The 10798-nt window shown below is 30.8% G+C and overlaps 1 protein-coding gene across 2 annotated transcripts; it reads right to left on the bottom strand.

Moving 5' to 3' along the window:
* Positions 1-547: 547 nt before the first annotated feature.
* LOC123007528 (nuclear receptor subfamily 2 group E member 1) lies at positions 548-9993 on the bottom strand. 2 transcript variants are annotated; one of them, XM_044402882.1, is made up of 4 exons: positions 9857-9993; positions 6092-6325; positions 3014-3225; positions 548-1458 (listed from the first exon to the last, which is right to left on the bottom strand). In XM_044402882.1, exons 1-4 carry the CDS (start codon positions 9894-9896, stop codon positions 775-777), a joined length of 1170 nt encoding a protein of 389 aa, XP_044258817.1. In that variant the 5' UTR covers positions 9897-9993; the 3' UTR covers positions 548-774. The 2 variants fall into 2 exon arrangements, with proteins under 2 accessions (XP_044258817.1, XP_044258816.1); XM_044402881.1 differs by lacking the exon at positions 9857-9993 and adding an exon at positions 9168-9258.
* Positions 9994-10798: the final 805 nt, after the last annotated feature.

Here is a 10798-nt window from a genome sequence, read left to right as displayed (position 1 = left end):
TATAGAAAAATAGTAATACAAGACGATAAAGTAATTGTTTATCTACGAGTGAAAAGGTTAAGTTTACGAGTGGACTTTTTTCACGAGTAGATAATCAATCTTTATCATCGTATAATATTTCGTTTTATTTTGTACTCACCTACCAGAATTTCTTAGTCATAGTGGAATATAAACAGTAGATAAAAATTACTTTATTCCACTAGACGGTAAAAGACTATAATATCTACTGAAATTAGTTGATAAAATATAAACAAATAAAAATTACTTTATTTCACTAGACGATAAAAGACTACTTTATCTACTGAAATTAGTTGATAAAAGCACTCTTTAACATTGAGTACAAAATAAAGTTTTTTATAGTCTCATCTTGACCTAGTTGACTTTGATTTTTTATTATGTCTGAGACACGCTGTAAATAATTGAGTTTTAATCCTCTATACCAAATTAAAATAGAGATAAAAAAATTAATAAATCTTTTAACATAGTAGTTTATTTGTGGGCTTAATTTAAAAGTTAGAATAAAAAGCCATTAAAAATATTAAAAATTTATTGTCTCTTGAACAATTTTTTAAACTATTTTGATACATGTATACTGTTACATAATTTATGTAATTAGTTTAATAAAGCTATAAAAGAGAGTATTATTTACTATGTACAAAACAACCAAAACTGAGAGCTACTAACTATCCTTACACCTAATTATTTATATACATCACAGTGCGTTTACTACATCTAAAATATTGCAAATAAAATAATAAAACCAAACAATTCCCGTCACACATTATTGTTCCCTAAGATCTGATTTTTGTACATGTTTGAAATAATTGCAACAATAGGCGTATCCCTGATCACTTTTTTGAAGAAAAGATCCTCAATAGTGCGCCCCGAAATCGTCCTAAACGTCGAACTCACCAACAGAAGAATTTTCCCAAACCTTAGAGGTTGTTTGGGATAAGTTGTCGCGACGTGTTTGTTAAGTCTCATTTGTGCATCGTCTTGTATGACACTAATTTTTGCACTTTCGGTCGTTGTTCTTTCGTGGTTTGAGGACGACGACGGTTTGTCAAAAGAAGTCTTAAAAAGGACAATAGCTCGCAAACAAGCAAACTCGTGAGCGTCCAATTGAAACTGATTGATTTTTTTCAACGTTTCTTGAAACTCGTTGATTTCCTTCAAAAATGCCTCTCTCCGGTGGGGTTCTTGTTGCAAGACACCGCAAGCTTCCACTAGGACACTGAAATCCATCAAGGGGAGGAATTGGGCAGCCCCCAGGACGAATAAGTCCAACCAGCTCTCTTCCAGGAGGAGGAGTTGGTCCGAAATGGGTAAAGAAGTAAACGCTGGGATACTTCGTACCCATTGGACGTTCATGAAGAGGAGTTGTGCGGCTGATTCACAAATTGCCGATGGGTTTATCATTGTTGGGGCGAATAATGGGGGTAATGGGAGTGGTGGTACCTAAAAAAAGTTATTAATTTAATTTAATGTCATAACAAAGGGCTACATAAAAAAGTCATGTCGTGACAACTTGACAAATTATACAGGGCTGCGCCAGAACTGGCACCCCAGAGAAAAATACCATATAAGGTAAAATACCAGGAACATGGAAAAAATGTTAAAAATATTTTATCTATAAAAATCTCGAAGTTATGAGGGTATAAAGTTTGCACTTTGACTCTATTTATTTCTATTTGAAAAATGATTTTTCATGTTTTTTTGCTATAGGCTATTAAAAGAGGAAACAAGGAAACTGTATTCTAAATTGTTACTCTGTTCAATGTTATTTGTGGCTTTTATTTGCAAAATTTTTGTCCCTTTACTAAATAATTATAAAAAAAACATACAAGATCATCAGTATCATTAAATAGATATATAAAAATGTCAACTCTCAAAAAATAACTGTCAAAATTTTGTGACAGATAGAATTTTTTAAACATTTTTTCATGTTCTTGGTGTCTTACCTTACTTGAAATTTTTTTCTGGGGCGCGAGTTCTGGCGCACCCCTGTATATCATTTTGTTCGTCTCAGTGAGACAAATCAAATGCACCAAAAATAAAATTAAAAAGTCAACACACTTTCAACTAAATAATTCTAATTTAAATAAATTTAAAATACTTTAATTTTAAAAAATCATTACTCAATAACTATTAGGCCGATTTCCTTCAAATAAAAACCATTCTAAAGAGATGGCTTTGTCCCTTGGAATGATATAAAGTTTGAAATTGAATATTGGCAAACTTTAAGTAAATCGAAATAATCTAAGAAAAACCCTACGAGTAAATTTTTTTTCATTATTACCATCGTGTAGAGCATCTTTTTATTAGTGAGAATCCAAATTTTTAAAATAATATACCGAGTAGTTTTCCAGATATAATTTTTTGAAGTTAAGGTTTGGTAATCAAGCATTGAACAAAGAAGGTGCAATTGAAAATTTTTAAGCAAAAGAAGAGTCTTAAAACAAATACTTTTATAAAAATGCAATTTTAAGTAAGATTAACATGCATTTCTCCTATATGGCGCAATACCTGAATAGCAAACCTTAACTTCAAAAAATCATATCTTGAAAACTACTTGGTATATTATTTTAAAAATTTGGATTCTCACTAATAAAAAGATGCTTTACACGATGGTAATTATGAAAAAAAATTTACTCGTAGGGTTTTTCTTAGATTATTTCGATTTACTTCGAACTTCTTCGAACACTGTTCGAAGAAAAGTTTGTCAATATTCGATTTCAAACTTTATATCATTCCAAGGGACAAAGCCATCTCTTTAGAATGGTTTTTATTTGAAGGAAATCGGCCTAATGTAATGATTTTTTAAAGTTAACGTATTTTAAATTCATTTAAATTAGAAAAAAATTATTAAGTTCAAAGTGTGTGGACTTTTCATTCATTCTAATTCATTTAAATTAGAAAAAAATTATTTAGTTCAAAGTGTGTAGACTTTTGAATTTTTTTTAGTGCATTTAATTTGTTTCACTGAGACGCCTTGGGTAATTTGGTTTTTTACCTGTGGTAATGGTAAATAGTTATTGCACAAGAACCCAGTTGGGGGTAGGACTGGTCCTGGGTCAATAATGGAGGGATTTGGTTCGTATTTGGGCATTGTGAGGTTCAGGACGTTTCCTGGTGGCGACATTATGACTCTGCTTTCATTGTAGTAATTTGACATTTGTTGTCGTCTCAGAGTGGAGTTTCTGGGCCCTCGTTCGTGTTGCACCGCTGAAATAACAAAATATTACTTCAGTGTTACCCCTTATTAACCCCAAGAACAACAATCACGCACATACGAGTTCATTCATGTTTTTCCACCTGGTGCTAGTCTTGAAGTTAAAAGTTAGTCTCATTCCAGTCCTTTAAGTAATTTCTGCAACTGTTGCACCATTAGAGTGCCTACTCAAGTCAATTGCTTTTCAAATAATTAATAATAATAATAATAAGATTTATTGTCGGAAACTTTTACAAAATGTCGACATGTCAAGAAGGAACAATTGGATACATACAATATACATAATACATTACAAACACGTTAATGATTTTCAGTTTATTTTTGAAAGTGCTAAAATTTTTTGTTCTTATAGTGGTAGGAAGTAAATTATAGAAGTTTATACCTGTATTTTCAGATTTCTTTAGTCTTACTTTTGGTATCACAAGATCTTGATTGTGGCGTGTGTATTATGTGCTCACTTCGGAAAATGCCACAAGGTAGAAATGTTCTTTTTTATAAAAATTAATTTCTCGAATATTATCATGGAAAATAGTGTCATGATCTTGTGTTTTAAAAAAAGATTTCTACAGCTCATGTCGTGTCTCACAGAGGTTATGGCCCTGATAGCTGCTTTTTGTAGAATAAATACCTTTCGCAGGTGTGTACAGGGTGCTGCATTTTGGATGTCCGAATAGGGAATCTCCGAAACTAAGAGGTTTAGCCAAAAACGAGTAATACATTCTGGGACTCATTTTGGAGAAAATAATATTGGTTAAAACCGCATGCCGCTATCGTCTTTTGTTTTCAACTTATAGACAAAAATTGACATTTTAGTGAAATCTAAAAAAATTCATATCTTCGTTATTATAGAAGTCACAGATTTGAAATAAAGACATTATACAGGCACTTTTTTACGTAGAATTTAATAATGTAGTTAACAATTTTTTTCAGTTGTTTGTTTAGCCGTAATAAAATAAACTTTTATTTTTTTTATATGGGAACCATAGATGGTTAAAAAGCTTGTTTTTTTCTTATCTAAAAAATATATATTTGTAACAAATTATTATAATACATTTTTAGCAAAAAATTATTTTTGATTTTTGTTCGCAGTTGGCCATGAAAAAATGTTGCATCTTCAACTAAAAGCATTTAAACTATATTATATTCAACCAGTGTCACTAATAGAAGAGTTTTCTAAGTACTAAGTAATGAAAAAGATATAAAATAAATTGTAAATCAACTTATTGGCGACTAATAACATTTCTTTGTTTTTAAACACGCTAACATTACATTACATTACCATTACATGTAGTGATACATAGAGTGTTGTAAAAAAAAAGTCGCTTTAATTCTTCAATAAAATATATTTTATATGACACAAAAATGCCGATATGGCTATTCAAATACCCAAATTCCGTCTATGTGGAACGTTATCCTACCTCCATTAGACCATCAAAAAAATGGTTTTTCTAATTGTGTTAACTGTTGACACATTTGTTTTTCCTATTTTTGGATTTTTTAAAAATATGTAATAATTTTGTTCTAAGGCGCTCGCATATTTGTTCAATACTTCTACCGTATCGTATTTTTTAAATTTTTAGAATTTTATCTATTTTTTCATCTATTTTACAGTTCACAAAACTCTTATTGATTATTATTTACGTATTTGGAGTGAAATAGTTTTTCCATGTCCAACTATTATCACACAAAATATGTATTTCACTTTTTAAGTATAGTTATAAAAAAATATTTTGTTACAAATATATATTTTTTAGATCAGAAAAAAATAAGCTTTTCAAAATTGCCATAGCCGCCTATGATTTCCATTTGAAAAAATACAAGTTTATCTTATTACGGCTCTACTAATAACTGAAAAAAATTGTTAACTACATTATTAAATTCTTCGTAAAAAAATGCCTGTATAATGTCTTTATTTCAAATCCGTATCTTCTATAATAAGGAAGATATGAATTTTTTTAGATTTCGCCAAAATGTCAACTTTTGTCTGTAAGTCCAAAACAAGAGACGATAGAGGGATGCGGTTTTAACCAATATTATTTTCTCAAAAAATGAGCCCCAGAATGTATCACTCGTTTTTGACTAAACCTCTCTTAGTTTCGGAGATTCCCTATTCGGACATCCAAAATGCAGCACCCTGTACATGCTGCTTCCTCCATATTATATTTCCATAATTTAAAATACTATGGAATAGAGCATAATAAGTTGTCAGGGCAGCTTTTTCGTTTATTGCAGATTTAATTTTTCGTATTGCGTAGATAGCAGAGGCCAATTTATTACAATTTTTTTCAATATGCCCGTTCCAGGAGAGTTTATTATCTAGATATACTCCTAAAAATTTTACTTTAGTATCATCTGTTTCGGTGTTAAAATTGTGGATTTTTTTTATTTCAGTTTTCTCTTTGTTTAATACTAATTTATTTGCTGCAAACCAATGTCCTGTTCGTTCTACTATCTCTTTAATTATTGGTTCCTCATTTTGGCTCTTGTCCACATTAACGCAAAACGAGGCATCATCTGCATACATCACTGTAAGTTTTTTTTTGTTGACATATGATTTGGTAGATTGTTTATGTAGACAAGAAACAAAATGGAACCGAGTATCGAGCCCTGTAGAACTCCTCTAATAATTTTACCCTCGTGACTAACCTGACCATTTATCGCGACATATTGAGAGCGCTCTGATAAATATGACGTAAAAATGTCTAGACATTTTCCTTTCCGGAATCCGAATTGTTGAGGTGTTAATATGCGGTATTTTTCAAAAAAGATAACGAGCTGTTTTGTGAGCACCACCTCGAGGATTGATGAGAGAATAGATATTTGCCTATAGTTTTTCATTTCATTAACCTAATGACTTACCATCTTTGTTCATTCCAACGTTCTGGCATTTCCTCAACCGGCAAGCTCTGCACTGGTTTCGGTGCGTTTTGTCGATGATGCACGAGCCTTCGTCTTTGGCTTTGCAGACGTATTGGCGGTTTCGGCGGATTGAACGTTTGAAAAAGCCGGCACAGCCGTCACAGGCGAAGATGTTGTAGTGTTTTCCGGAGGAAAAGTCGCCGCATACCTTGCAGGGTATGTCCAAAATTCGACCTGTAACAAATAGGAAATTCTAAATTGTAATTAGGCGAAATGGAAGTGCTCTTTAGTGTGGGGTTGGGTGTCAGGTACCGGAAGGAAAAGCGGTGAGTAAAATGAACAGTTTCCTGTGCCGCATAATAAACTATAATTTGGGGATGAGGGTGAAATGGAAACGTGCACTTTGATTATCAACTTATCGGGCGGTCTTTATTCCTGCACCTATCGAAGACTTTTTTCTACTATTATTATGTAAATTAAAAAATAAAACAATAATAAACATTTCTTGCACGTTATTGATTTACATTTTGATTTTTTTTATACTTAAGTATATTGAAACACATACATAGATGCAGATCTATAAATAATAATAATAGTTATGAGAAAACATGCAAAATTGGAAAAAAATAAAAAAAACTGTAAACAAAATAAAAACTTTAAAAAAAATGTTAGGTTCGTTTATGATGTATTTAAGGAAAAGCATTGTAAAATATTGCTTAAAAAACAAAACTATTTTTACTTTTCTTAAAAATGTTGTATTTTGTCAGCATAACTGTTTCTAGAATTTATTTTTGTGATACTAATAAGCGCAATCTGCATCTCTTTCACTTATTTTATCATTTCTCAATTTATATTTTTTTATTTATAAACATTTTGTAGTTTTTTTAAGCTACAGATTTAAAAAAAAATAAAAAAAGAAGCTTTCTACAGTTGAAAATTAGCTCATGTTTGTATATAAATGTTAAATTGTCTCCACATTAAAATACACATTTCGTATTTTTATTCTTAAGACAAACTTGTTTAAACAACTAGACTAAATATTATAGTTTTTATCTCTATTAAATTGCTTTTATTAAATCATGAATGTAAACAAAAATGAAAAAATACGTTGAATTTTTTATTTCTTATTTTATTTTTCGGAAAATAGCAACTCATGGTAAATTAAAATAAAGCAATTTGTGCTATTTTCAATCGATTTAAGCCAAAAATTAAGCTGAATCAGAGTGTTTCAACAAAATAATGACTCGAAAAAGAGTTTTCTTCTAAAATAATTTGAGCTATTTTCAATCTAATTTGCTCGATTTTAATACCGATTTCATTCTAAATTAATGTATTTTATAAAAATAATTTTTTTCAATGCCAATTTTAGGCTGAAATGAAGCAATTTGTGCTATTTCCAATAGATTTGGCTCAATTTGAAGCCGGGAATCAACCTGAATCAAAGTATTTCAACCAAATACTGTCTTGAATGAGAGTTTTCTACAAAAATAAAGCAATTTAAGCTATCTTTAATTCAATTTTTCTCGATTTTAATACAGAATTAATTCGAAATTAATGTATTTTATAAAAATAATTGTTTCAATCCCAATTTTGGGCTGAAATAAAGCAATTTGTGCTATTTCCAATCGATTTACGTCAATTTTAAGCCTGAAGACAACCTAACGTTCGAGAAAAATGAACACATTTTTAAAAATCTATTGCCTTTACTTTAAAGTATGTTTAATTCAATTATAAAACTGGCCTTAAAATTGTGAACGAAAGTTTTTTCTCGTAGCATAAACTTTTATAAGCCGATTTATAAAAATGATAAAATTAAAAAACATTTTTTAAATATGTAGATAAAAAATATATACACGGTGATGATCACAAACACAAATTTTTCATTTTTAATTTTATTTTTCCGGAATATTTTTCCGGAAATAGCAACTTATGGCAAGTCTGGGAAAGATGGACCACATTTTTGAAAACCAACTGTAAACTTCTTTTTCTTTTGGTATAAACTTTTATATGACGATTTATAAAAGTAACAAAATTAAAAACATATTCTGCAAAATGAATTAATAAAAAATTAAATAAATTAAAATAAAAAATATATACACGTTGATAAACACAATTTAACCCGACAAACCAAACTTTTATTCTCACCTGAGGATGACCACTTTGTGGTTGAAACGCGTTGTGTTTTAAATAAATAAAAGTTTTAGTGTGTCCAGTGAAATTGTATTTGTGTTTATCATTCCCATAACAAAATGATCCAACAAGAAGAAGGATATACACGGTGATTCAAAAGAGTTGTACCATCTCTTATATGAACGTGATAGAAAACATGAAAAGAAATTCTGACATTCTTTTAAAATTTTTGTACATTTGACTTAAAAAATTAAGGGTAAGTTTATAGAAAACAAGTTTAAAAATTAATTCGTTGTTAAAAGATAATGCGCGATTAACCCTCGAATCTGAGCATTTGGTTGGTTCAATTTGGTCACGTGATCAGTCAATCTGACGTTTGATTACAATTAACCGACTGTAAGATTAGGTGGAGCTCTAGAAGAGTTCTAAGTTCCAATGTCCCTCTCTCCCTCTGGTTCATCTCTCCCGGATTTACCCTGTTAGCTATTGAAATTTTATAGAAAACAGAAATTAAGTAGACATAAAACTACTATTTATCTTTTTTTAGAACCAACGATTTTTAATCAATAAAACAATCACAATCATATTATTTCGTTCTAGAGTTTTAATTAAAATTTAGGCTGTGACTCAATACAATTAAATGATTTATTTGGAGCATAAGAATTATTTTTAATATGTAAATACTAATATTTACTTTTTTATGGTTTAATGTGTTTAATATTTACCGAATCTCTAAAAAATTTTGTTGTACTAAATAATAACAAAATATTTCTCCTGTAGAAAGCATTTACGGATATTTTTTTAAGTTTACAAAAGAAGTAAAACAAAATAATAAACAATAGAAAAAATTAATTAATTTTTGTGTTGGTTTGTCTAAATTTTTTTTGGTAGCTGGATTTTCGCACTAAAATAAAAAATACAAGAGTTTTGTTTGTATTCCACTTACTGGACGAGGACGGCGATTGTGGCTTTATCTGCATACGATGCGGCTCAAGATGATGCACCATTGCACCTTCAACACTTTGCATTTCACTCATGTCACAACTGAGCACCCCCGAAACAAATCCGAAAAAATTACAACAACCGACTTGAATGATCTGACGTTGCGAACAGATAACTCCGAAACTTTTAAAAGCTTTTGCTCACCCTTTGGATGATTTACCGACATGAATGAATCCCTTTTTGACTTGGGAACAGCGCTTAGGTGACTCGGATTGGTCGAGAGTGTCCCTACCCAAGCAAGGGATGCCTAAGCCCTACCCTCTTCCGGCAACCACCCGACCCTTACTATGAAGAGGCGGGGGCAAGCACTAACTTACTACAGTCGAGAAGGTAAAAGCAAAGTTGGAAAGTGAAATTTACATTGAGGAAATTATTGAAATTTCCAGATAGGTATCTCGTGTTTGATCAATGAGTAATTTAATCTAAAGTAGGAGAACCTTAATTCTAGACAAAAAAATTTATTGCGTTATAAACTGTATCGCAAATTTTTGCCCAGTCATTCGATATACAAACAGAAAAGTCTTATCTAAAGACCAAATTAAATAGCAATGGTGTAAAAGCAGTCTGGACTTAAGGCAAGCAAATAAATAATAACAAAACATCAAAAAATATTAAAGGCACAAAAAAACTTACTAGTTTGGTGATAGTTTTTGAGGATAGCCATCTCCAACATTCTCAGACAAAATACAAAGTCATCCTACTGCACTCTAGTTTCTTTCTAGCTTATCTAGAATCTTGACTTTGTTCTATTATCAATAAACAGAACGAAAATTATTATTTCATCATATCTAAAATCACTCCCAAAAACTTATCATTTATCGAAATATTGACAAACACAGGATATTCCCGTCACAGCAAGAAGGATCAACTAAAATTCTTCTCAGTGTGATAATTAAATAATCAGATAAGGAAGTGGTATCAGCAGTTTTAAGCTTTGCCATTATGTTTTAAAATACCACAACTAGAATAACCGATTTGAGAAAAATTTTTCATAAACATGAAGCCCCAATAAAAGGTGAGTAACGTCAATACTGAAATATTTTTAATAAAGAGCAATAACATGTGCGGAGTATATTAGGGGTCCAATATGATGTTCTGAATATTAATAACTGAATTCCGTTCGCGTTTTCATTGCACCCCTTGAACTAAATCAACCAGATGATTAAATTACTCGCCAAATATGAAGAGTAAACTTTCAGCGATACGACAAGCTTAAGTTTTTTTTCACATGTCGAGAGTCCTAAATTGAAAAAAATCGATTTCGGCCTAATTGACAGAAACAAATAATCCGGGAATTATTACGTACACCTGGACTCGTTTTATGTGGGATGCGTGGGACTTGAATTGCGTGCTGTGAGGGTGCCATGTGGTCCAGAGTACCGGAAGTGGTACCTGTGTACTTCCTCACTTGTTAGCACCAGATTTATTTTCAATGACAATTGCAATTTCACCAAATCGATAACTGATAACTAAGGCTCGGATTATATGCACGAAAAATTCGTAAAATGGGCATATACAGAGTGAATATAAAGTATGGAACCAAGCGGTTTTATTTTTAATCATTTGCCTCCAGCA

This window comes from Tribolium madens, unplaced genomic scaffold, assembly GCF_015345945.1.
Source record: "Tribolium madens isolate multiple individuals breed KSU strain unplaced genomic scaffold, Tmad_KSU_1.1 Scaffold_3;HRSCAF=73;Tcas5.2_LG2, whole genome shotgun sequence".
Classification (NCBI taxonomy): domain Eukaryota; kingdom Metazoa; phylum Arthropoda; class Insecta; order Coleoptera; family Tenebrionidae; genus Tribolium; species Tribolium madens.
The sequence above is the reverse complement of the archived record's forward strand: the minus strand, read 5'-3'. Positions and strand labels throughout refer to the sequence as shown.

Bases quoted from the DNA above. Each gene is read 5' to 3' on its own strand.
- LOC123007528 (XM_044402881.1), bottom strand. From the start codon at position 9,258: ATGAGTGAAATGCAAAGTGTTGAAGGTGCAATGGTGCATCATCTTGAG. The intron at 3,226-6,091 runs GTAAGTCATTAG...TTGTTATTTCAG, and splicing joins CGTTGGAATGAACAAAGATG to CGGTGCAACACGAACGAGGG. The intron at 1,459-3,013 runs GTAAAAAACCAA...AACTTTTTTTAG, and splicing joins ACTATTTACCATTACCACAG to GTACCACCACTCCCATTACC.